General features: G+C 33.5%; 5 protein-coding genes across 6 annotated transcripts; 3 read left to right on the top strand and 2 right to left on the bottom strand.

Annotated features, from left to right (window-relative positions):
- The first annotated feature begins 908 nt into the window (after positions 1-908).
- BDCG_17090 (uncharacterized protein) lies at positions 909-2419 on the top strand. Its single transcript, XM_045426248.1, has one exon. The coding sequence runs from the start codon at positions 1527-1529 to the stop codon at positions 2169-2171; it is 645 nt and encodes a 214-aa protein (XP_045281172.1). The 5' UTR covers positions 909-1526; the 3' UTR covers positions 2172-2419.
- A 182-nt stretch (positions 2420-2601) lies between these two features.
- Positions 2602-3089, top strand: BDCG_17089 (uncharacterized protein; the record flags this gene model as incomplete). The annotated part of the gene is made up of 2 exons (XM_045426247.1): positions 2602-2685; positions 2861-3089. 2 exons carry the CDS (start codon positions 2602-2604, stop codon positions 3035-3037), a joined length of 261 nt encoding a protein of 86 aa, XP_045281171.1. The 3' UTR covers positions 3038-3089.
- A 2309-nt stretch (positions 3090-5398) lies between these two features.
- BDCG_05211 (uncharacterized protein) lies at positions 5399-5740 on the bottom strand (the record flags this gene model as incomplete). The annotated part of the gene is made up of 1 exon (XM_045420875.1): positions 5399-5740. The coding sequence occupies one exon, from the start codon at positions 5738-5740 to the stop codon at positions 5399-5401; it is 342 nt and encodes a 113-aa protein (XP_045276886.1).
- Positions 5741-18828: 13088 nt separating this feature from the next.
- BDCG_05210 lies at positions 18829-23092 on the top strand. Of its 2 annotated transcripts, XM_045420874.1 has the most exons (4): positions 18829-19246; positions 19302-19805; positions 19863-22652; positions 22726-23092. In XM_045420874.1, the coding sequence occupies exons 1-3, from the start codon at positions 19061-19063 to the stop codon at positions 19908-19910; spliced, it is 738 nt and encodes a 245-aa protein (XP_045281170.1). In that variant the 5' UTR covers positions 18829-19060; the 3' UTR covers positions 19911-22652; positions 22726-23092. The 2 variants fall into 2 exon arrangements, with proteins under 2 accessions (XP_045281170.1, XP_045281169.1); XM_045420873.1 differs by having other exon boundaries at positions 19863-23092.
- Positions 19713-21155, bottom strand: BDCG_05209 (uncharacterized protein). The gene has a single exon (XM_045420872.1). The coding sequence runs from the start codon at positions 20921-20923 to the stop codon at positions 20240-20242; it is 684 nt and encodes a 227-aa protein (XP_045276885.1). The 5' UTR covers positions 20924-21155; the 3' UTR covers positions 19713-20239.
- Positions 23093-27804: the final 4712 nt, after the last annotated feature.

Genomic DNA, 27804 nt, shown 5'->3' with positions numbered 1-27804 from the left:
TTTAACTAAGAATTCAAACATATTCTTTATCTGAGACTAGATTTTTATTTGAAAAGTGAATTTGAAATCTTTAATATTTGAAATAACATGATTTGAGATCAATGTAATGAACACAAATCATGATCAGAAGTAATACTTTTAGATAATATGATAACTGTAAAGTTTGATTCTGGTCTCAGATATGATCACATGGTCAGTCTAGCTACACTAGAAAGAATTACATTATAACTTTCTAACAATTTTATGTTTTTATTCTCATGTTTACTTCTCATTCATTACATAAAATTAGTATATTAACAAGTATAATCACTGTGATACATAACAGAATTCTAAGTTCAGATTATTTGATACAAAGTTTCATGAATATTCATTATATTTCATTTATTTCATTCTCTATACTTTGTTATTATCTTCTCTATAATTTCTTTAATAATGAGTAAGTCAACACGGATGTGTATATAGAAAATAATTTCTTTGATATCTACAATTTTCTCAACTGAAACAGTTATTATTGACTTTTCATCAGAAGGAGTGAATATCATGAGATTATTTAATATAGAAATGAGGCTCATAAGGCTCTTAGCTCAAAACCGAGTGTGATCACCTATTCTCAAAATTTTTGGATTTTGAGGGCTGCCATACAGATCAGTTTCATATTTACCCATTTAAGGTAATATCACACTCACATCTGCCTTACCTGCATGTAGTATTGTTTTAATCTTCGAAGCATTCAGAGGCTCCATGCTTTTCTTCAGAGTAATCAGGTGTCGCTCGCCATTCAGTGACTTTATCCGCATGTTGTTTTAAATAATTAAGTTCGCCTTCGCATTCTGGAGGCGAGGGGGTTCTTCTTTGTTTCGGTCGGCATGTTGTTTGGAAGATAGATGTGAGGCGTGATAATGAAGCGTGGGAGACTTCTCCCTTGTGATCATTAAGCTGGATTACATAACGAACTACTACTCTGCATCATGCATAAATGCGTCATTTTGAGATGTTCCCACATGCCCCGCCAAATTTTTCTCTCTCTATTTTTTTCGTTTTTAATTCCAGTCCTACCGCCGCAAACTCATCTATCCCTTGTTACAGATGTGAGTATCGCTCATAGTGTGGGATGAAATGATTTAAGCACAAACACTATCTTGCAAATGCTGGTCATATCCACCACTCCTCTTACATGAAACGGTGATTTTGGCTCTGCGTTCTTGGTTATCATCATTCTAGATGGAGAGCGCCTTTGGGAGGTGGGTGATCTGTGGCAATCTTGACGTGGTCAGGGTCTAACACTCTTGGATGTCTTTCTTCGCCCTTATTCACCTTCACTGTTGGTGTCAATAAGAAGGAATTAACCGTGCATTCTTCTGCGTTGGCAGGGCTTTCTCAAAGCCTGAATACTCTTATAAACGGTAAAATGAAAGAGGCAAAAACTGGACACGCTGTCTGGTCAGAGGTCGATGTATACACATTCGCTCGGTTATGTGAATATGTGTATTTACGAAACTACACACGGCCGTCATATCGCCTGATCGATGGCGTCTCCTCCCACAAAGGTCACAGAAACCGCGAAGGAAAAGAAGAAACGCAATAACCGTCGCTCGAATGTGAACTGGGACGAACCTCCAGAATTAGAATCTGCATCTGAAGACGACGCCTGCAATGATCCGGAAACTCCATACAAGGAGAGAAGCATCTGGAGTGGACATTTGCGCGATGCTTTTGTAAGGAGCCTCATCATTCCGAGCCCGCAAAGTGGCGACTTGGGCTGTACTTTCACACCACCTGAAAATACCGGACCCTGGGAGGACTTCACCCCTGTGTTTCTCAAACAGGCCCGACTGTACGTGCTGGCTGACAAATATGGCATAGACTTGTTGTGCCAGCTGGTCCTTTCCAAATTGCATCAAACACTGAGAACCTTCAAGCTGTATGACACTGGAGTGAGTGGTATTGTTGACTTTGTTCGATTTGTCTACTTGAACACACCACCAAATCAAGGCAGTAGGGTTGATGCCATGAGGAATTTCACAACATGTTATGTTGTTTCTGTTCTTGGTCAAATTGGTGAGAATGAATGTTTCCTGGAACTTTTAGAAGAAGGTGGTCCTTTCATCTGTGATTTCTGGCACATTATTTGGAGTGTTAAGGAAAGCTCTAGCGTATGCTCTGGCGTATGAGATGAATGCGGTTCTAGGGTCTTGTGATGTTTACGATATATGGATGCCAGACCACCTAAAAAGGATCCGGTCTGTCATTGATGAGATCCCTCGTGGAGTACATTCTGGTGCCTCATAGTCCCCGTCATTTTTAGATGAGGATGGCAGCCAACCAAGTCAAGCTAGCTTTGTAAGCCTCAGCAAAAGTTACCTGGAGAAGGACATGTGCTCTCTATCAATCATGTCACCACCACTCTCTATTAGTACTCTCCTCCATGTCTCTCTCGCTCTTCTGCCTGCCTTCGTTCCACTTCCGCTCTACGGTGAACTGTTATCAGCCATTAGAGAGGGATAAAAGAGTTATATCCAAAAGCGAAATGGGTATGAGGAATTTAGTGGCATAGAGATCGGTGATAATCCTGTAGTGGTGGAGAACAAGAGAACCGAAATAATGCCAGTCATCTTGCCCAAAATAACGCAGATCAACGTTTGCCTGTCAGACGAAACGGCGACCCCATCAATGCTTAAAATCATGGTTAGTAAGCAGGTTGGTAGTAACCAGCGACCGGGAAAATAGGACTAGTATGCGAGAGTCTATTCGGTAACGGACATGTTTCTCATGGAAGACTTGAAGGCCAAAGCATTGGTTGAATTCGAGTCGAAATTGACGAAATTTTGGCTTGAGTGAATTATTCCTTGAATGTATTCAGGATGTTTATGACACGGCCGCCCCGGTGCCTCCTGGGGGTGAAAAGCGCTGTGGTTCAAACTGCTACGAAGCACCTGGAGTACCTCTGGCAAAAAAAGCCGTTTCCATTTTCCGGGAAAATGGCGAATTTGCGGTGGATATGATTGAAAAACAAGTTCTGCTGGCAGGTATCTTGTGAGGGAGTATTCCGTCTTGTCGCTGGGTGCAGGTGTGATCACTGTGCTGATCCGGAAGCATCCATACGGGAAGAACGTAGGGTTAATTTACGGTGATTACACCGTGGATCCACCATTCCACCCGTGTCACGTGTCGCCGATTGTAACACATGTTCCATCATTATATTCAGTGACACATCACTGAATATTAAATGTCAAGATGGTGTTGAAATGGCACAGGACTTCTTGACATCATCAGGGGACAGCTCAGTCACCATGTAATTGGCGGATGTCACTATCAAGATACTACTGAGATACTGTGAGCCATGATATACTGTTCTGTCAGTGAAATCAATACTTGTATACTATTCAGCTAGACTAGTTAACTACTTCATACAAATCAAATTACTATCTAAAGAAATGAGACATTTCAAGTGCAATGTAAATATCTTATTATCTGAGATTCATATATTAAATAATCATTATTTTCATCAGTATTCAGTATTAAAATATCATATAATACTGTCTTTTGAATCACTGAAAGTCTGATAATAGTATAACTATCAGAATTCTCTTATAAAATCAGCAGATTCAGCAGATAATTCTGTCTGACATGATATAAAGAAGTAAGTATAAAGAAAATCTATTTAATCTCTCTCATTTTATAAATAAAGATAGTTATAATTCAGTCAAGATCAGCTCTCTGATATTAAAGAATATTTCTCTTTATAAGAGAGATTCAGTAAACATACTCTCTGATTTATATATTAATAAGTCAATAACTGATTAATTAATTAGTTGAAGAGATATACTGAACTGAGAATATTAACTTATTATAGAAAAGAATTGAACAGTGACTTAGTTTTAAAACTGAGAACTTATTTCAATCAGTATCATAGAATTCTCACAGATTATTAAGAAATGAATGAAGTAATTTAAGCTTAAAGAGATTTATAAATTATATACTAACTTTCTCTAATATCTTGCTTAATAATAGATGACTAAAAATCTTCAGAATAATATAATCTTTTATTAACTCTAACTTAATAGAGTAGTTTAGTGAATTATCATTATTATCTGATTCTTTATTCATTCTTAGAAGATTATTAAACAGTGCTGAATAAACTGTATATAGCTGTTGAATCTTCTGTATCAGACACAAGTCAGATCTGTTAAAAGAATCTCTTAATACTAGTTATAAGATGTGATGAAAGCTCTTCTGCAAGAGCAGTGTCTTCTTTATATTCTAATAATTTATTCACTGCACTAGATTCTTGTAGTCTTAATTGTAAGAATAAGTGCTCGCAGGCGATTATTCGGGTGTTTGCAGCTTGATGTGATATGTACTGTTAACTACTAGAAGTATTCACAGTAGAAAGATAAAATGTAGAAATCAAATATATAATAGTATTCAAGCTGAGTTATGAATAGTATTTGTGAACTTCAGTCTATATAGTTGTGTGTAGTCAAGAGCTGCTAGCTCTATTGATTATATAAGAGATAGAAATAAGAATAAAGAATCTGTGAGAAGTAAGATTTCTTACATACTCTCTTCTATCTAAGACTTCATCTGTGAAGTCTTTCACTGAGTGACTTCATAGAATCAGCTCAGTACTGTAGTAATACTTACTAAAAACCCTTTATATCTATAAAAATCTCAGTGAGGAAAAAATTCCTTATTACTGTGAAGAGAAAAGAGTCTATCACTTAGTTTCTTATTTCATGAGATTCTTTATAATCTACAGATTCTTCTCTAACTATTACATAGATTTATCTTACATCTTTCATACAGAAGAGTTCTGATTAACTCTCAATTATTTTCATAAGATTCTTTATATAATTATTACATAGATTCATCTTACAGATGAATTACTCTCTGTAAGATTATTCTTATTAAAGAGAAATATTTATAAGTTAATCTTTCACTTATTCTCATAAATCATTGTTCTTTGACACTGTAGAATTATGAGGAATTTTTCATTCTTTCATTAACTCTGTAGAATTGTAGAATTAAGATGTCTGCAGTCTGTAATTACTCTTTATTATTATATAGAAAGATTCAGATCTGTGATTTATAATCACTCTTATTTACTAAAGTGATCTGACTATTTCATGAAATCACTCACAGTGTAAGCAAATCTCTCTAGAGTAGTATAAATATTTCAGATCTGTTTATAAAATCTCATCTTCTTTTCTCTTTTTCTGTAACAGCTCTCATTCTTATAAACTATGAGTATTCTCATTTATTCATAAAGTGTTTTCACTCAGATAACAGAGAGAGAGTGTTTCTGACAATGTTCATATATTAATTCAAGAACTTTTCAAGAATAAAAATTTTTCAATTTCAATATCTTCACAACAATGTCTGGCCACTGCTGAGCTTCTCATAGGTGTCTCTGTGACTCCTCTGATTGCTTTTTGCTGGCTGGTGGAGCAGGGGCGCCGCCGCCCACGACCGCGCCTCCACCCCCCCCAGCCCCGCCACCGCACCCGATCTTCGGGCCAGCGGCCCCCCCCATCTCTCCCCCAGGCCAGCCCCTGGCTCCAAGCAGCGCAGTCCTCCTTGCAGACTCTAGCTGACAGTTCTTGCGAAGCTCCCGGTGTTGCCAGTGCCTCCTGCGGCCCCGCGGGCCTACGACCACCCCCCCCCTGCCCGCACAATCTCTGACCAGGCATATGTGAATATGCCTAGGTTTCTCATCAATGATTCTCACACCGCAGTGCATTTCTGCAATTCCATTGTCAATGAGAGATAAGTCCCCAGGTACCTGCAAAATCCAGGTAATCAAGGCAATGTGAATGTCATGAATTTATGATAAGAGTTAATCTGAGCAGATGAGCTCTCTCTCTGCATCTCAATTATTTTCAGGCTGAATACTTCAGTATAACTGAGAAAGTGAACACAGTTTTATAAGAGATATCTGATTATACATGCAGACAGCCAGTTCTCAAGATTCTGCTATAACTGTGTATACTCTGATATTCAGCTTCTCTGAAGTCTGTGCATTTCTGATAATCTTTGTGTTAAATATAATAATTATCTGTATCACAGACATGATACTCTCTGCTTCTTTAAAAGAGAAAATTGATAGTTATGAGAAAATTGAGTGTTATGAGTGTTAAGAGTGTGAATTTGAGTTTTCTTTATTTTTTCTTTATTAATCTTTAAATTGTGTTCACAGCTCTGTTTATTTTCTTATTTTTTAACTTTAATAAGAATATAATTTCTTCTTTTCTTATATACATCACAGACTGTTCATTTCAGTAGAAACTCATTATCTTATAGACTAGAATTTATAAATAACAGTGTTAATATCTTTATTATAATCAGGTTCTTAGTGAAGACTGTATTATTTTAACTTATCAGAATTCATAGTATAAAAGTTATATCTCAGCTTCTGCAGATATCTTATCTGTCTGAATAATTCTTAAGTGAACTTATTTATCTTATCAGAATACTCTTATCACTGAATCTTGAATCAGAGCTTATAATCTTATTTCTCTGAGTTAATAATTTCTTTAATCTGATATTCTCTTTCACTCTTTAGTATTTTATAAACAGAGTAATGAGTCACAGAATTCTCTTCTAAGAATTTCTTATATTTACAGAGTAAAGAGATATGAAAAATATTATATATCTATAACTCAGATAGCAGTTTTAATCTGTAGAACTATAAGCTAACTTTCTTCATAATCTTATAAGACTCTGTTTATAAGAGATTCAGCTTCTTACTAGATCTTTATATAATAATATTTTCTAAACTTAGTCAGACTCTATTATCTTTCTTAAAACTCTTTATAATATACTTAAAGTTATAGTATCTCTACTGATACTCTTGAGTCTTTCTCAAGAATTCACAGACTTTCTCTCAGATATTCTGAATTCTCTCAGCTTATTCATAGATATTATCACACTCTATAGTATACTCTTACAGATTTATCAAGATTATCTGCAGATAAGTTTTAGTGAGTATTTTAAAGAGAGTTTTATCTGTGCTGACATGTTTTGAGTTATTATATATAAACTCTATAAGTGATAATCAATGTACTCAGTCATTCTGATTATAATTAACAAAGTATTATAGATACTATTTTAATATACTTATCAGATATTCTATTTAATCATCTATCTATTGATGAAAAGCTGTGCTTAGATCTCATAAGATCTTTAGTATAGTTATCAGATCAGATCAGAACTCTTCTATAAAGATTAATTCTTTATCTGAGATAATATTTATAGATAATTCATACAACTGAATTACATTGTGAATAAAGATATAAGTTAAATTCTTTGACTTCAAGTTCTTATGAGTGAGTATAAAGTATGTTATCTTAATAAAGTAATTCACTATCATCAGCACACTGTTAAAACAGATATTATATATATTCTTACTTTTAGAGAGACTTATAAGAGTATTTATTTCTAGCTATTCTCAAGATTCTTATAAGATGAGTAGAGAAGTAAGTTCTTTATATTATCTGAACTATACTATCTATGAACTCTGATAAATAGTATAAGAATTCACTATTTTCTTTACAAGTTCTTATATCTTTGATCAGAAGTATTTTCTTATAAGTAACTTATAAGTTCTAGTGTTTGTAAAATAACTCACTAGAGAAGAGTCATGATATCTTTTAATAAGTTCTATGTATAGAAACTTATTTACAGATATATAAATTCAGCTCTCTCTTTATAAGAGACTATTTAAGTCTCTTCAATTCTTTATTTCTGCAGAATTGATCTCTGCTGTGAGTAGTTTTTAAATATACTGAGTATATTCATTCTTCAGTTACAGTTCAGACAATTTGAATAGAAGATTTTATAAAGACTTATACTCTGTTTTCTCTTATATTAGGTCTTCTGCAGTGCTTCTTAAAGTCTGTAAACTCTTCAGATTATAGATACTCTCTCTAAGAATTCTCATGAAGATTCTCAGAGTGTTGACTCTCAGTATTATAGAGAGTAGTTATACAGACTTCTTCTCTCTCTCTCTTCTCTTCTCTTATAAAGAATTAAGAGACTCTTCAGTCAATCTCTTTACAATACTCAGTCTGAGCATTTTATAAAGCTTTTCTATCTTCTCTAGTCTCTCTATATCTATTACTCTGATCTTCTTAATATAGTCTGATCTGTAAGAGAGTCTGTCTGCTGAGTTCTTAGTTCTCTTAATATATTCTATCTTGAATCAGAACTCACTTAGTCTCTGAGCTCAGTGAATCTGCTACTGTGAGAGTTTCTTAATTGAAGTAAACTATTATAAGCTATTATAATCAGTTTTAACAGTAATCACTGTTACAAGACTCTCAAAGTAGTGATATCAGTGATGAAAGAATTTCACTATTATAAGAAGCTTCTGATTATGAATGTTATAGTTGATCTCTGCAGATTGCATCTTCTATGAAAAAAAGATCACTGAAACTCAGTTCTTATTTAACTGTAGTTATGAGTAGACTGACCGTGTGACCGTGTCTGGGACCAGGATCAGAATTTTTGATAGTCTCATTGTCAATTCGACAGATCCCATTACACGGTTCTAACATTAGATAGTAGTTCCATACTGTCTCAGTGAGACTTACTGTCTACTCTTGTCACATTTTCCAAATGAGATCATGATTTTCACTTCTCAATTTAAATTATTTTTATTGCTTTAAATGGCTTTAAATCTCATTTGAGTGTTACCAAAAAGCGTTACTTTTTAAAAAATTAAAAATAGTCTAAAAAAAACCTTAAAATGTCTAAAAATAGTAACTTTATGCCAAGAATGGGACTAAATGGGACCAAATGGGATCACTTTCTCATTTTTTTCAAGTCATGGTTTCATTTTGAGATCTGATATATAGTCACTTTGCATGTTTATTTAATGATTAGTCTCAGCGGGATTCACGCCAAGAAATGTATGAGACCAGACCAAATGGGACCAAACATGAAATTCATGGTCCCGGCGGCCAGTCTAGTTATGAGACTATTTCTGAAATTGCAAAGAAGAAGATATCTATCTTCAATCTGATTAAGAGTAAGAAATCAAAGTGAAACAGTATCACTGTGTTTATAAATATCTGTTTCAATCTTGTAAAGACTCTGTGAGCTTCTGAGATAAGAAAGTTCTTATAGTTCTCTCTTCTTAATAATCTTTTCATTCTCTGTTCATAGAATAACTTCTTCTTATTTTCATTCTTCAGTATATCTATAAGAGTCAAGAAGATTCTTGTAAATACAAAGATAAACTGTCTATAGAAATTCACAAAGCTCAGAAAGATCTGAATCTCATGAATACTAGTTAGCTTCAGTCATAATAGAATAGTCTTAACTTATAAAGATTTCATCTGAATATCATCTACAGTGATTATATATTCTAGAAAATTAATTCAGCAGGTACTGAAGTTATACTTTATAAGCTTAACATACAGTTCTATCTCATCTAAGATCTTCAACATACTTTGCACATGCTCAGTGTGTTCTTTCTTCTTCACAGAGTACATTATCACATCATTCAGATATATTATTATGAAGACATTCAGATATGTATGAAGTATTTTATTAATAAAAGACTGAAATACTGTGAGAATATTAGTCAGATTAAAAGATATTACTAGATATTCAAACAATTTCAGTGCAGTTCTAAAGATAGTCTTTCATTCATTTTCAGACTGTATTCACAGCTGTGTATATACATTGATTATATTTAGTTATGTGAATATGACAGCTCTCATAAGACAGTTAATTACATTCTCAATCAGAGACAGAGAATAGCAGCTCTTTATTATCTTGAAGTTCAGATTATGATAATCTATATATAATCTGAGATCTTTATTCTTCTTCTTTATAAATATCACAGAGACTTCTGTGAAGATCTGTAAAGATCAGATGAAGTTATTCTTCAGATTCTTCTTTACATAGATCTGTAAGATCTCTATCTCATGATAAGAGAGTTTATAGATTGATTCTCAGAAGAGTTTCTACTCTTCTATCAAATCTATTATTAAATTCTTCTCATAGTGAGAGAGAAGCTCAGCTGCCTTTACTGAGCTGAATATCTCTGTGAGATCTCAGTATTTCTCTAATATCTGAAGCTCAGTTTTCATGACTGCAAGATTCTCAGATATTTGTAAAGTCATTATATAGATGAGCTTGTTCTCTCTAATCAACTCTACAGCATTAACTGATTCTATTTTTATAAGTGAGTCTATCAACACTGATTGAAAGTATAAACCTGACTTATAGACAGCTATGTGTGAATTGTGTCTTTGAAGTTATATAAGTCTTAAGTACATATTATCTGCAATGTCTGTGATAATCACAGTTTCTATAAATCTTCTTCAGATTTCAGAGAGATCTTGTAATTCAAAAATAACTCTTATAAGTTTCTCAGCTCTCAGATCTGAGTTCTCACACTCTGTTTATTATAAGAGCAGATTCTCAGTCTTCATCTTTCAGTTCATTCACTTCATGAGCTTTAGAGACATTACAGTGATCTGAGATTCTGAGTTTATTAATACTTTTCATACTTGTAAGACAGCAGTACTGTGATATAGTCTCTTTTCATAAGTAAGCATTTTCATTGAAGAAGTAACAGATTCAGATGTCAGCTTTAAGACTCTTAAGAAGACTGTTACTGACTCTGTCTATGACTTCTCAAATTTCTATTTTGATTTGTCTGAACAGTTTATGTGAAGATATTCTGATTTAGAATAGATGAAGCAGAGTCTTTTTTTCTTAATCTCTCTGTTATACACTCTATTCACAGAAGCTTGTGAAGCTCTTTCTCTCTGCTCAGCAGTCAGATATGAATCTCTCTATATCTTATCATCTTTTTCTGACAAATCTGTTCTCTGTTATTCTGACTCTCACAGAGTCAGTCAGTGATCTGCTCTTCATAGATCTATAACTCTTACAGTGATCTGTAAGCAGTGAATGAGAGTCATCAGTTTCTTCAGAGTCAAGAACTTAGAGTCTTACTCAATGAGCTTGTTCTGTATATCTTTATTCAGTCTCTTTATAAATATCATTATTCAGGTCTTGTTTCAGAGCTCTGTTTTCACAGATCTCAATTTATATCATAATTTTATAAAGTGCTGTGAGTAGTCTTTATCAGATTTCTCACCTCTTTTTCTAATATTGATAATTGTGACTCAGATATTCTCTGTTCAGCTCACAGAGTTCTCTAACTTATTCTCTAGATAGATCTTGAGAATGAATCAGTAGAATCTCTCATAATCATTCTCTAAATAATTCAGTCAGTTCTTGACTTCAGTGTAATAGAGGTCTGTTATTACATAGATGACAGCTTCTTCATCTTTCATGTCACACAGCTGAGCTTGTGAGTCAATTTCAAATATAAACTTATAAAAGCTTTTATAGATTGTGATTCAATAAGTGGTCTTAAGTGATTACAGCTTAAGAAAGTTTCTTTTCAGTTCATGAGTGTCTCTGAAGATCATGTTTAGAGACTCAGTTCAAGAGTGTTTGCAGACAGTAAGTATTTCTTGTAGAAAAATAGCTTGATTCTGCAGAAGATACTCAAGAATGTTCTTTATAAAGATTGATTTATTTATGAGTTCAGAGAGTTTCTCTGTCACAGATGTAGAGAATGATATCTTATAAGTGATTAATAAGTTCTCTGAGACTTCTTTTATGAAAGTTATTCATAATTCAGATAACTGCTTCTGAGTGTCTGCAGTAGAGTTCACAGAGATTGAAGTATATAAGTTTCTAGTTCTTTCAGTTATAACAGGCAGTTGCTGACTGACTGAGTTTAAAATGTAAGAATAAATACTCACAGGTGATTATTCAGGTGTTTGCAGCTTGATATAATATATACTATTAACTACTAGAAGTATTCACAGTAGAAAGATAAAATATAGAGATTAAATATATAATAGCATTCAAGCTGAGTTATGAATAGTATTCATGAACTTCAGTCTATATAGTTGTGTGTAGTCAAGAGCCGCTAGCTCTATTGATTACACGAGAGATAGAAATAGAGGTAAAGAATCCGCGAGGAGCGGGATTTCTTACATTAATACTTGTTCTTCTCTGTCAGAACATTGCAGTTGTTAGATACAGTGTATTCTTTAATCAGCTTAATATAGTGTAAATCAATATATATATTCAGTCAACTCTTCATATATTATATAAGCTTTGCTTTTTTGATATAATCACTGATATGTGTAGCAACTGTGCTCATTGTTAAAGCAGAGAATGACTGATGACTAATAACTGAACCAGCTCAGAATAATTCAAATGTTGCTGCTACTCTTACTACAGCTTTAATAAGAAATTATAGCTGTCAGCAGGCTGTAAGTATAATTTGATGAGTCACTTCAGAATCATTTTCTCTCAGAGATTGAGATATCAATAGACTATTACTTCTTACAATGACTGCATATATCTGAATAATAAGATCAATAGATAATTGATTTGATGCTGAAAATGCTGCAGAAATAATTTGCTTAATTACTAAACTGAGTCATTTCTCTCTGAGCTCACACTGCAAGATAAGAGATATAATAATTGAAGCTTGAGCATGTTCTTGAAGCTGATACTTCTTGAGATGAGTAATCAGTGACTGTAGACAATTTCAACTGTGAGAAAAAGAAAATATCTGTAACATTTGAAAGTATTCTAGCTGATTATATAGTGATAAGACAGTACTGATCAGTAATGAGTGTGAAATCTCTAATATATCAGTGAACTCACTATGACATGAATCAGAAGAAAAAAAGAAGATCAAATTCAAACTTGAGTATATTTGAAAAAGAGATATCATCTATGCTGTTATACTCTGCTCTTAACATATTTACTCTCTGTGTGTGAGATTCAGTAGGTCATTCAGTTTAGACTGAAGATATTATATATAATGATGAAATCAGCTGTTATTGTGTAGATTGTAGTTCAGATTCAGCTGATTTTTATCATTAATAAAGCAGCTTCAGCATAATCTTCTTACAGTTGATTTTTTGATCTCTGTATTGCTATTTTACTATAACATATCTTTAAGAAATGCAATATAAGATACAATAACTCTCATCTTTTCTTCACTGATATTCATCATAACTCTCTCACAATTCAATGTAGATAAGTCATGCAACAATGCAGTGACAGTATCAGAAAAATTGATATTATGAGAATCAAAGATTAGAATAAAAATATTATTTCACTTCAAGTGCTTGACAGCACTCAGTACAGAAATCATATAAAAACTTATTAAGCTTTGATACATGTTCTGATATAAATCAAATTCATTAATAAATAATTGATATGACAGGGAAATAACTTGTATATCAGAGTAAAATATGCTTTTCAAAAGATCTTGATCATATGTCATAATTTTCAACTCAGTCTGAATCAGTGAAGATTTGCAATATAATCATATCTCAATAACTCCAGTTTTGATCCTCATGACCTGATGAAGAAAATACTGATCTTGACTCTCATATATCAGCAGATCAGAACCTGATTCAAATACTGTATTCATATAAACATCAAGTTGATTAAGAACTTGAATAATTGAGATATATTTCATCTCATTCTTCATTGTGATTATTTTGAAGAGACTAAATAATGAATTCAAGAACAGTAATCTTTGTACAGTCTGTGAAGTATAGTGAACAGCTTCTTGAACTTTCAGAACTATTATATGAGACCTCATATCTAAATGTCAGTGATCATGTCTGATAAAATGCACTCTCTCAATATAAGATATATCATTCAACTCTGATTTGCAGTAGTATTTGAGATTCTCACACTGATACTGAATAAAATTGAAAGGAAAAAGAGATTTATTTGTTGATGAATATTATGTGAAGTCACTGAAATAATATTTAACAGAGCTCTCTTAACTGTGAGATTATCATAACTCTGTGAGATTATTGACAATTTCTGCCATTTCTATATACATTTGTCACTGGAAAGTTAGGGATTTAAGAAGAGCAGATATCAAGAGAATCAGATTTTAAAAGTAGAGTAATCTCATGAAAAATTCAGTGAGATTTTTCTGAGCAGAACTCAGAGTTAATATTTACATTGATAACACTATTGAAATTGAGGTTTTCTTAACTAGTAAAATTGAAAATTATACTCTGCATTGCTTTTTCAGAGTTGATAGATCTTCAGAGAGTAGACTTATCAGTGATATATTCTTCAATAAATGCAGAATTTACAGTAGTGATTTATAGTTTTTTCAGAAAATATCTGACTCTTCAGCTCAGAGTCTCATTATCAGAATAAATAAATTCATTTCAAAGTTACTGTGTTTGTGAGGTATATCAATTACTGAATCACAATCAACAAATTGATTAGTAATAGTAACAGCAATTGCATCAGCAGCTGGTATTTCAATATCATCAGTAACTGACTCATCAGAATTCTCTTAATCATCATTTTCAGAAATATTCTCCTCAGCAGCTGCTTTCAAAAGCCACTTAATATACTCAATATTATTGACAGTATTCTCATTATATAGCTCTGTCTTTAGAGAATGTTAGTTTTTATAATAATAGAGACATCAAAAGTGATAAACTTACTGAAAATAGCAATGCTTCTTTGCTGAGAGCATCATTGTCTGAATCACTGTCAGTGAAATCTTCATCTACAGTTTTCAGGAAAGAGAGGCTCTGATGTTGAAATTTCAATTGATTATCTCTGAATTCTTGTCTAGAGATAGATAGCAGATAGTGTTTCAGATTTCAATTAAACAGACATGACATTTTACTTTCTGATATGATTTATAGAAAAAAGTTGTGTAGTTGAAAAGATATGAATGAAGTGAATGAGCAGTCTTGATAAAATAAAGAGATGAGATTGAATTACTGAAAAGAAATATATCAATAAGAGCTGCAATCAGTGATAAACATTATCTTAATATTAACAATCATACTTTCTTTATTATATTTCTGCAAGTAGCTGATTATTTTATCAGAATACTATCAAAATTCTATCAAAATTCTGAAAATAAGCATGATCATAGATCTCAGTTTAATAGATCTCTCTGAACTCTCTCATCTGATAGGTTTACTGAGACAAATCACTGATTTCAAAAGAAATCATATATTGATATATCTGTATTATAGAATGAATATAATGACATCAATGAAGAATATCAGACAGACAAGAAATCAAACTCATTCTCAACATTCAGTGATCTGTCAAAGAGACATCATCAAATTCAGCACTCAGATGCAGAAGTGTATGAGAAGAAAATTCAGCTGACAGAATAAAAGCTTTATGTTGAAATCAGATGAATGTATTTTCTTACATTCTCAAAGAACAATCTGAACAAGACAGTCACAGAGATGATGAAAATAAAGAATAAAACCTCATACATATTCTCATCAAGCTGAATTACAATGCTTGATGCAATAAAGACATGAAAGTCAAGAACATTGAAAGAAATGAAGACAAGTATTTTCAGTATTTCAGATCTTAGCAAAAATCTCAACTTTTCAGTGAGATATATCAAGTCTCTGATGAGATATCTTGACCTTTCAGTGAGAAATCTTAGACAAATCTAAACTTTTCAGTGAGATATCAAAACTTGTCTGATCAACTTAACTAATCATTTATTAATATAGAATCATATTCAACAGAAGAAGATAAAAAGTAGAGAAAGTTCAGTGATAATCAGATTGTATAACTGCTATGAAGAGTTAACAATCTTTGACTATTTTTGTAATTCATTTATCACTGAAAAGTTCTTCTTGATTTTTTACTGAGTGCAGAGAATCATTGACTTTGATCAATTCTCTGAGTGAGAACAATGATATATGAAATGTAAGTTAACATCAGTTTGAAAAACATCAGACTGAGAAACAAGAAACTGATTTCAAAAAATAGAGATATATACAAATCTGATAACTCAAGTTAAAATATTTAATGATGCTGATACAAATGAAAATTCTGTCAGAGCTATGCTGCAATGACAAGATATTCTGACATTTTGAGATCTTATAAGTGATGTTCTCAAATATCAATAAATTGTCAGAGATAATTTTGCAGAGATAATTCAGAATACTCTGACAGTTAAAAAAAGACATATGATGAAAGATATATGAGAGAAGATGTGAAAAAAGATAAAATTTTCAGATACACTTCTAATAAAAGACAGACCTGTGATATAGAGTGTTCAGTGACATAGAGAGTTCTGACACAACTTATTTCTATTTCAATATATTTAGTTTTCTATGAGTTTTATATATAAATTAGTTAATATATACTTTAATATATATAATTAGAATATACCTGTCTTGATATTCATCAATGAAAATTGTCATATTCTCTAAAATTTATATGATTATGACTGCAGCAGAATCACTGATTTCACTGTATCAGAAAATCTTCTTATTTATCTGAAATTCTGTAGATATATTTCTGACAGTGTATTAAACACTTGTTTCTGATTAATAGAAATGATTTTATATTCAAAATAGCTGTAGTTCATTCAATGATAGCTCACACAGAAAGTATTTGTTCTGAAAATAAGATATGAATGAAATCTGTCAGATGCACTGATTAATTATATTCAGAAGTCTTCTGAAATATGAAAGCATTATAAAAGAATTAACAACATATATAAAGAAGATATTAACTTGTCATTCTTCTTTTCTTTTCTTTCTTCTTTCTTCTCACAATCATATCATAATGTGAATATTGATTTATCAGCTTACTTAGTCTACTCAGTCTTTTCTCATCTTTAGCAAGATTAGTATTCTGCCAGTTGTAATAGAAAGCTTTAAGAATCAAAAGTTCTAATATAAGATACTGTGTGTGCACAGTACAGCAAGAATATCGGTGAATCATCACATCAGTATCAATAACAGCATCAACAACAGCATTAACAATAGCATTAATAACAGTATTAATAACAGTATCAACAACAGTATTAATAACAGTATTAATAACAGTATCAATAACAGCAACAATAACAACAACAGCAGTACAAATGACCAGTGACACTTTCAAGTATACACATGCAGCAGCTGTAAAAGCACAAGAGAAAGAGACAGTAATCAGGCTGAAAACTCTCAATTAGTCAGATAAGTTAATAATATATGAATATTGCATCTCATATATCTTTCTCTATCATATTGATGTCATTTGTAACAAAGTTGAAGAAAGTATAAAGTTATATTCAAACTGTAATTATGAAAAGAAAGATTGTATAATATATTCTAATAAATTCAAAGATGAAATCAAAAATCTAGTCTGAACTCATGAGTTTTATCTTACTATCTTAACAGTTATGAAGAAATCAGTCAAGTCAGTCATGCTGAAGACAGTGAAGAATTTATTCAAGTAAATCAAGAAAGTAAAGACACATCAGCAGAAAGCAGAAAATTAAAAAATGAAGAGTGTAGCTATTGTATTGAAAGCCTTAAATACATCTATTAGTTCTGCTGAAAAAGCTAAACTTGAAATTAAGAAGATCAAGTTGAATATTGAAAGAGTCAAATTAAAGATTGAAAAGAAGAAAATTATTATAAAGAAGAAGAAAATTATCATTGAAAAGATAAAATTGAATATTGAAAATATAAAGCTTACTATTCAGCAGAAAATCTTGAGATCAGTCAATAATTATTATAAGAATTAAAAAGCAGTAATGAAGAATCTCATAAACTTGATTAATAGTTTTAGAAAGAAAGCACAGTGCATTTTCATTAAAATGTATAAAATAATAAACTGATTTGAAATAATTATCAAACTTCTCAGTAATACAGTTAATGAGAGCAGTAGTAATAAAAAATCTATTAATAGTGATAATTCTCTTTCTCTCTCTGCAATTCTCACTGATCTCTCTATTACTACTATTAATTCTTCTTCTTTCTTCTTCTCTAATCTTCTGACTCTGATGAGTGTTCTGAGTCTTCAGACTTATAAAACAATCACTGAAACAGTAAGCTAGAGTCAGTGAAATGATTCTCAGATTTATTCAGAGATTAATAATTATATAGACTTTCAAATATCTGATATCTAATTACTCTAAAATCTTAACTCTCAAATATTAGATAACTGATGACAGTGTCTCTCAGATCATGACTAATCTGTAAATCTCAATTTATAAGTTCAGTGATATAATCAATGAGAGTAACATGACTGAGAATGAAGACTATGAAAGAAACTTGATTCAGTCAATTTAAGAGAATTTAGATAGAAGTATCTGTGATTTTCAATAGAGAACAATATCAGTGAATGAGATGATTTTTAGAATTAGTGATTATATAGATTGAATTCAGTGACATTACTAATATAATAATTGATTTTTTCAGTTTATCACTTATTTACAGTGATTCCATCATTCATTCACCATTATACTATGATTTACAGCTCGGCGACCGTGTCGCCGATTGAAATGGTGGAACAACCATAATCCGGTCGTGTAATAACCCTACGTTCTTCCCGTATGGATAGTGGCGCGTCCTTCTGGTCCCGGTTCTTTGTTTCGGAGGGCGAAGGTGGTGTGGGGTTGGGGGGTTGTCTCCTTAGGGTATCAATCGCCTGGTTTTGTCTGTATTTACGTACACCTCCTCTTCCAAGGTCGGCCAATTCCCACCCGCTATTCAAGGTTGGGGGGAGATCACATGTCAAAACTATTTCAGTTTATAGTCTACCAATATCTAGGAAGAGTGAAGAAGATCATAACATAAGACAACAAGAGTGAAAATGAAGGGTCCCTGAAGCAAGGGAAAATATGTAAATCGCAGCCGGAAGCGCCATGCTTGGACCATGTTTCCCGCGTGACATCTTAGGAGCAACGGGCTGGACAAGATGGGGGAAATTAAATAAGAACATCAGTAAGCCTTTTTACGATTACACAAAGAAGTTTGTTCCCTTTTCGGTTCAGTCACATGACATGTGGCAACTTGGCGCTCAGCCGGGAACAACCTAATTCCGGACATGACGCCTGGATGACGAGTTTGCGAAACGGCGCTTCACATTCAGCATTTCACCTTCTTCCACCGGGGAAGTAACGGGGGTCATTCATTATACAGCTCCAAATGTTTTGGCAACATCTGGAACTTACCTGGCTATCTTCGGTTTCTTACCCGCCCTCATGCCTGGGCGCACCAGTCTGCCTCGCGGCCCAGAGGGTACCATCTACGAGGCGAGCGGATTCGACGACGATTTAAGGATTGAGATTGATCCCACAAAGATCAAGTTTATCAAAGAGCTGAAAACATCAGAGGTGTCATCAATATTCCATGTGAACTATGATGGCATGCCCCGCGTTCTGAAAGTTGTAGGTGCCTTGGTTATCAGTGCATCTCAAACACACCAGCTCTGACCCTGTCTAGTTCCACAATGATGAAGATGCTGGGTATGCTGATGATGGGGTCCGTGACTTGAATCGCGCTCGCTGCGAAATCCGGGCTTATTGCAGCCTCAAGCGATCTGGCATATGTGACGGGGGCTATGTGCCACAGTTTTATGGATACACACTATCCTTGCACCCAACTGCCCTTGCCCCTCATCTGGATGCCTTTCAACACGACGCTGGCCTCCCAAGTGCAATTTTGATGGAATACCTGCTGAACCCTTTGATAATGAACTGCGTCACTTATAGCAAAGAGCGAATGGCCAAGGCAGTCAAAGGCATTCAACAGATACATTCAGCTTTGGTTGAGCACAATGACCCTTATCCCAAAAATATTATGATTGTTCCTGACAACCCGGAAAGAGTTGTGTGGATAGATTTTGATGTTGCAATCACTTACCCTGATAGCACCTACATTGGAGATAGGGAACGTGGCTGGATTGAGATTGAAACTAGGCGGGTTGAGAGTGTTGGAGTGAAACTTGTTGGTGCCTCAGACGATGTTTGCTCCTTGTTTCCTTGCCACTGACAGATTTTACAGGCAGATGATCAGAAACAGGGTCTCCCCCCGAATACAAAATATTACTAGGATGACGGTTCGTCCACACGCGCATACAGACCGACCCCAAGAGCATCACACCCTTCCGATAGTGAGGAACCAGGAAGTATGTATCTGTCTATTGGTCAAGTCTCACGAAGACCAAGCGATTCGTGTACCAAGCTATAAATTTTTCGCATCCCTCATCTCTACACTCTTTCCATTTCAATTGTACCTACCCAAACGATCGTAGACCCAGTAGTCGGAATAGTTTAGGGAGCCGTGGTATAACAAAAAATGAGAGCGAGAGAGGAGAGGCAGGAGCTCTGGAAATTTTTAACACCCTAGCATGTCACACAATATACAACCTCTGTAGTGTTCTATAGAAGCTGCCAGTCATCATCCGCTGCACCCAACATCCCGAGATACCAAAGTCCCATAAGAACGGTCAAACGCCCAGGCCCTCCTGCTTCCCATGGTATGGCCCGTGCTACCAACAGGTTGCCATTCACATCGAGTCTCTTAATAGGGACCAATTCAGTATCAGTTAGGGCAAAGCCGTACCGCGCATTGTGCTGTTTCATGTAGAAGTTGATCTGTGACAGAACCTGCAAATACTCCGTGCGATCTATCTGCGACTCCGCTGCTGCCCAGTCAGATCCCCATTTCCATGACACCTTTAGGTCTCCTGGACAGCGATTTGGGGAGGAGTTGAGAGTACTGCCGGCTCGGAAAAAGGCAATATCAGGACAGAAGTTGTTGATAATTTGAGCTGCATCACCTATGTCAACTGTGATGGGAGTAAGATGCAGATTGGCAAGCTGAGGTGCAAGATGCTGGAAACTACTTCGCAGCGCACGGCGTAGTCGACTTTGAACATAGGTAGTGAAATGGACTGCGAACATCGGCTCAGTGTTTATAGGCTGTGGAGGAGAGTTCGGCATTGGTTCATTCTCAATTTGCACTTGCTGAAGCAAGGTCCCATAAAGCTGCATAATATGGGCGTAGGTGAATTCAGACCATTGACCAAACGCTGTTGATCTGCCTCCAACTATATTGGTCATTTGTCGTGTTGGACGTTTTGTTAGTTTCTTCTGTAGGGAGCCCCGGCGGTGCCACCATCAAATAGTCCAGAAGTCTCTGAGTGTTGGCCATTATCAATTCTGCTCTCTTAGAAATAATGACCATGGAAAGCGAAACGTCTCCATCTGTGGAATATCACAGCGCTTTATCAGCCCAGCCAATGCTGGAAGCGCCGTAATTACCCCACCTACCTTGAGCTTCGCAAGATCCGTGCATAGCCCTCAGCGAATCGATAACACTGTCATCCCTGCACTGACATGGTATCTGGCATTTCCTCCGGCCAATGGAGTTGGGACACGTGGATTGTATTGCGGTGGGTATGCGGAACTATTGTGATTTTTACGTTTACTTTATCACCAAGCATGGTCACTCTTTTTTGGGCTGCAAAGTCTGACTCTGTCACCTCCTCAAGTTGCCTATCTAAAGGTACGTCTCTTCTTGGACATATTGAACGCTTCAGCAGAGCTCTCTTCGCTCTCCCGGGTTACCGGAGCACCCGACGCAGCGTTCTGCAAACCATGTGCCTCTTCCAATACAGATGTAAAACTAGAGCCTTGTATATCAACGCCTCCAACAGCTTGCGAAAGTCCAGTTCATTCTGAGAAACTCAGCTCCGATTGATGTAATACTTCAGGCTGCTGTGATATTTGTGACGCCTGCGACACCTCAAAATTTACCTGTGGCAGTTCATCAATAGCGGAGCATATTTTCTTAAAGTGGGAAGGTGCCCAGTCATTGTACACACTCATAGAGATGGTACAGAGTGGGCGTTATCTGTCAGACGAGACGGACCCCCTGTTTGTCAAGCGCGCGAGCTGTTTCATATATCAATAGGAATCCACGGTGAGACATATTAGCAGTGCTCTCTGGAGAAACCGAGCAGAACCATCAGAGCTGCAAAAGTCCTTTACTCCGCAAGCCCGCCAATGAAAAATGTCATTTTTTGAAGCCGGTTAATCCGGAATCCAAATTTGATTGTGCTGCTGTATCATCACCCAGCTCCCTTCCCTCTCACATTTCACGAGCCTGAGAGTTACTGGGAGAGTCACGCCGTTCATACTGTACATATGCGTATTCTGTCCATCGGTGAGAGACCAAGTGCTGCATTTTCCACACTTCACTTCGGCCCGGCATCAAAACTGCCACATACAATAAATCTGTGGAATACACCAAGGGGCTATCGGACTTCCCCAAAGTTTGTTTTTGTGATCCAAACAGGCACGCGAACGCCTTGATCATGGCCCACGGTATGGCATCGTCACTCTCAATATCGGCAGCGCAGCTCACTATCTGCGCTGTCTTCTATCTAGACTTTCCCTATCGATATTGATTTGCTATCATTGGCTGAGCAAAAAGAAATTCACTGGAATTGCAACAAAGATATATATAACTGGATGTATAGAGAGAGAATTGAAAACAATCTGTGGTGCCCCCCCCCCCCGTGGACCGGCTGGCTCGAAGGATAAAATCCGTCTACGGTTCCTAACAATAGTCCTCTGTGCACAATACAGCGTAAGTCCACCTGCTGGATGAATCCTGTATCTCTCCACTCACAAAATAGTCGAGCCTAGACGGCCGGCCCCTAGCAGTGCAGCCTGAAATGACCTTGACCATCATATTCACACAGTATTTGGCATTGACTCTGCCCGGCCTGAGCAAGGTGTTGACAACATTGACTGTGACCGGGACAAAGGGGATGTGAAATTTCTTGTATGAATTTTTGAACCAGTATTTGTTTGCAATGTCCTTCCTCTTCCCAAACTGATGATCATTGTGCTCATAGCAGAATTTCCCTGCAACATCATACAGGTTCTTTCCCTTAAGATCATAGTTCTTGTCAACTTCACAGATCAGAACTAGCTCATTAGCTGCTCACTTTTCCCGGCTGCAGAAGTAGCATCTCAACTTAAGTGAATCACAGATAACAAGGTCATACTCAGTTGCATTGATTGAGAGAATTATCTTATTGATATCAACTTCAGCTTGTGCAGTGAAGATATCTGACTTGAGCAGAGTTCTGAAGATGAACATGTTAGATAAAGAGAGTTAACAAAGAAAAAAAAAAACAAAAAAAGATATTAAAGAGAAGAATGATATATACTTAAACAATATATAAATGTTAATAAGTATCTTAGTAAGAATAATCAGAGTGAGAGATAGAAACTGAGAGAAGAAGTCAGCTCTAGACTGACTATGTAACTGTGTCTAAGATTAGAACTAGATTTTTTAATAGTCTTATTATCAATTTAACTGATCTTATTACATAGTTTTAACATTAAATAGTAGTTTTATACTATCTCAGTGAGACTTACTGTCTACTCTTATTATATTTTTCAAATAAGATTATGATTTTTACTTCTCAATTTAAATTATTTTTATTACTTTAAATGACTTTAAATCTCATTTAAGTGTTATTAAAAAGTGTTACTTTTTAAAAAATTAAAAATAGTTTAAAAAAACCTTAAAATGTCTAAAAATAGAAACTTTATATCAAGAATGAAACTAAATAAGATTAAATAAGATTACTTTCTTATTTTTTTCAAGTCATGATTTTATTTTAAGATCTTATATATAGTTACTTTATATATTTTGTTAATAACTAGTCTCAGTAGAATTTATGTCAAGAAATGTATGAGATCAGATTAAATAAAATTAAATATGAAATTCATAGTCTCAGTAGTCAGTCTAGTCAGCTCTGAGTTATACTAAGTTATATTTTCATTATTCATATATCTTTATTACAACTCTTAATTATTATAAGATGTATAGAAATGAATATCTGATCTGATTACTTAATAAGAAAGAAGAGATTAATCATCAAGTTTTAAAATAAGAAAGATATTTTTATTACTAAGAGAATGAAGAAATAAAGAAATAAATAAGATTAAAGAGAAGAAAAAAATAGAGAGAGTAACTGTTAACTTTTATACTACTATCACTTATATTAGTATATAGAGATAACAAGCTTAATTATTATCAAATAAGCTGATAATTTAAGAGATAAATCTATTTATTATATTAATAGAACTCACTCTTATGAAGATTCTGATTAAAGAGATAAAGTAGAAGAAGTAGATAGTAATTAAAAATTTCAGTTATTTCTTATTCAGAACAGCCTGTGTCAGTCTGTTAAAAAAAGCTTATTTATTTCATAGTATAATCACTCTTTCACATTTTTCAGAACTGAGTAGTAATAATAATAATATAAATAATAATAATACAAAGCTCTGTATGTTTGTAATAACAGAGCTCAGTTCAGAGTTAAGTTACTCTTTACACACTTAAATCTTGTTTTCAACTAGTTATATTTGATAAGATTTCGCGTCAGAGTTACTCTCATCTTATAATCTCAATAAGACTCGCAGAGTAAGCTGAAGATCATCATATTATCATTATTAAAGAGCTTATATATACAGTGTAAAATGAACTTGATTTTATATATTTATTTACTCATTTAAATTAAGCTTCTGCATTTATAGTTAAGTGTTTTACATTTCAGCTTACAGTAGAAAAGAGTCTGATAAATAAAGACTTTATAATAATTTATAATAAACTAAAAACTGCTCTGTATAAATCTATGATATTATCTTACTACTCTACTATCTATCTTATTTATTATATAAAGAGTGAAGAGTTCTATTTACTTAAAGACTGATTTCATCTTCTATACTCTCTCTTTCTAGATGTGCAGCGGGTTATTCTGTGATAGATGATAAAGAATTTAAAAGAAGTTATCTATTTTTATAGTTCAGAAGAATGTATGACTGCTGAATAATAACACAGTTACTTTTAAACACACTTACAAATGTAAAGAGGCTCTAGCAGTCACTAATTAATTTAGATAATATATCTAAGAAGTCAGTATATGTCTGTAATTATATACTGACTTAAGCAATCTTTGAATCACATCTGATAGCATGTCTAAAAACTGATAAGAAGTACAGACTTCTTCAGAGTGTGATAATTCTGTCTATAAAGTAATTTATAGTTATTATGTTAGTGTAGTTCTAAAATGTCTTAAAAGAGAGTGTATAAAGAGTGATGAGTGAAAGAGCATCTAATTAATACTATTTCACTTATTGAGAGAAAACTTCATACTCAGATGAATATCATGTATATAAACAGAGAAGATGTGAGAAAGAGAATAAGAGTAATAAATCAGATTCAAAGAAGTCTACTCTCTACTTAAAAGAAGAATAAAAAGAGAGATGACTATTACTGAAGTTATATAATAATAACAGAAATTATATTACAATATAATTATATCATAATATAATTATATAATAATATCATAATATAATTATATAATGATATAATAATAGACATTGTATAATTAATGAGAAATCACTGAAATAAATGTCTTTTTTAGTTAATATAAATAACACTTATTATTATTATTATTCTTCAATTATAGATGTATGCAGTCAGAGACTATGACATCTATCTGAGAATCTTTAGTTCTCAGGGTTTTTCCTATATCTATAGAGTCAACTATTATACATTTATCAATTTCAAATATGTAAAATCAGAAAATTCCAGCTCAGAATACAAAAACTGTTTACAAATTGCAGTATTTCAACACCTTCTGATAGTTTGAAACCATTTGAAAATATTATGATAAAAGAAAAGAGAATATAGTCTTAAAGATAGACACATTAAATAGATAGAGAAAAGAACAGAAGAAAACAAGTACAGTAAAGAGAGACTATAATAAAACAAAATTATTAAAAGATGATGTATAGCTGTTTCAATAGACTATATCTAGTCAATTTCCACCTCTTCATATTCAGATACTTCTGAATTCAGTCATTTTCTTGTAGCTACTCTAGTTTCTGATAGAAAGTCTATTAAGTATTTAGTTCCTGTCTCAGTTGAGAATAAGAACCTTATATTTAATTGATTTAAATCATACTTCTTCTTTAATCTGACTCTGAGACTATTGTATAATGCACAATGCATTACAATATGCTCAGAATTTTCATTCACATTGCAGAATGAGCACTCTGTTGAATCAAATCTATCATCAAATCTTTGTATATAAGATTTGAAATTATTATTATTATTATTCTTCAATTATAGATGTATGCAGTCAGAGACTATAACATCTATCTGAGAACTTTAGTTCTCAGGGTTTTTTCTATGTCTGTAAAGTTAACTATTGTACATTCATCAATTTCAGATATGCAAAATCAGAAAATTTCAGCTCAGAATATAAAAACTGTTTACAAGTTACAGTGTTTTAACATCTTTTGATACTTTGAAATCATTTGACAATATCATGACAAAAGAAAAGAGAGAAAGAACACAGTCTCAAAGATAGACACATTAAATAGATAGATAGAAAGAAATTGAAAGAAAAAGATACAGAAAAAGATAAAGTAAAGAGAGACTATAACAAAATAAATTATTAAAAGAGAGTGTATAGCTGTTTTAACAGACTATATCTAATTAATTTTCTTCTCTTCATATTCAGATAATTCTGAATTTAGTCATTTTCTTATAGCTGCTTGAGTTTCTGATAGAAAGTCTATTAAGTATTTAATTCCTGTCTCAGTTGAGAATAAGAATCTTATATTTAATTGATTTAGATTATACTTCTCTTTCAATCTGACTCTGAGATTATTGTATAATACACAGTGCATTATAATATACTCAGAATTCTCATTTGTATTGCAGAATAAGCATTCTATTAAGTCAAATCTATCATCAAATCTTTGTATATAAGATTTAAAATAGTCATGTTCTAGTTTCAGCTGTATTATAGATGAGAATATTTTCTTTTTACATTTAATTAAACAAGATTTTCACTTGAGTTTTATTTCAAATCTTGAATAATGTATACTTTTCTTTTATTTCTGCTAGCTTTTATTTCACTTATCTAAACAAGATTCTTTCATTTTTCTCTTTATAAAAGATCAGAATATAATTTTTTGAATAGATCTGCTTAATTCTACACTCTTTTTTACAGCTGAATCAGCCAATTCATTGCCATGAATATTCATATAAGTAGAAACTTAGTGTAGATGAATTCTCAGCTTTGATGTTCTTCTCTTTTGAATTTTTAAAACAGAGTTTAAGATCAGTTCAAGATTTATTTAATTATTATAAATCTGACTATTTCTAAGTCTTTTTAAAGCAGCTTGACTATCAGAGAATATTTATATCTCTTTCAAACAATTTTCTCTTTTATAAGACTATGAGTACTAGCTATCTGCAGAATGCATCTTAAGCTAATTACATTTAACTCTCTATAATTAACTGATCACTGCATCTGTTCTCTCAGGCCAGTCACTAATTTTCAGGAATGTTAGTTAGTGACTGTCACTGCTCACTTGATGATGTACACATCAAGCTTCTGATTACTGATCTCAGTCTCATTAGATGTCTATAGATCTATCAATCAGTTATTATGACCTCACTCTGTATTAGAGACTAATCATAGACTTGATGACTGCAGTTCTCTCTGCCAGTATTAGGGCTTGACAGTGAGCTTGTAGACTCTAGTCTATCAGAATGCTCTGTCTAGAGTCTAAATGTACATCTAGATCTGCTAGTCAAGTGATTTTTAAAATTATTCTCTGTATTTGAAGAGAAGCTAGGCTCTGATAACAGCTCTAGTTAGAGACTCACTTAAGTAGTGTATAATCACTACATTAGGCTTGACTCTATATCATTAGAATCTTGACAGATGCATAGTAGAATAGTGAGATATTAGCATCTCATGCCAGCTCTGATAAGTGTTCACAGAATCTCACTTAACTAGTGACTTGACTTGTAGTAGAGAGTTCTACCTCATATCAAGCCTTACTAATTAGACTCAGCCTCTATTACATGGGGGCTTTCATGGGTAAGAAGTGACAGA

This window comes from Blastomyces dermatitidis (assembly GCF_000003525.1).
Source record: "Blastomyces dermatitidis ER-3 genomic scaffold supercont1.5, whole genome shotgun sequence".
Taxonomy (NCBI): Eukaryota; Fungi; Ascomycota; class Eurotiomycetes; order Onygenales; family Ajellomycetaceae; genus Blastomyces; species Blastomyces dermatitidis.
The sequence above is the reverse complement of the archived record's forward strand: the minus strand, read 5'-3'. Positions and strand labels throughout refer to the sequence as shown.

Excerpts from the sequence above, each read along its gene's own strand:
- BDCG_05210 (XM_045420874.1), top strand. The coding sequence starts at position 19,061 with ATGCCTGGGCGCACCAGTCTGCCTCGCGGCCCAGAGGGTACCATCTAC. Across the intron at positions 19,247-19,301 it reads TGCCCCGCGTTCTGAAAGTT|TTCCACAATGATGAAGATGC; the intron begins GTAGGTGCCTTG and ends GACCCTGTCTAG. Across the intron at positions 19,806-19,862 it reads AGAGTGTTGGAGTGAAACTT|GCAGATGATCAGAAACAGGG; the intron begins GTTGGTGCCTCA and ends CAGATTTTACAG.
- BDCG_17090 (XM_045426248.1), top strand. The coding sequence starts at position 1,527 with ATGGCGTCTCCTCCCACAAAGGTCACAGAAACCGCGAAGGAAAAGAAG.
- BDCG_05209 (XM_045420872.1), bottom strand. The coding sequence starts at position 20,923 with ATGACCAATATAGTTGGAGGCAGATCAACAGCGTTTGGTCAATGGTCT.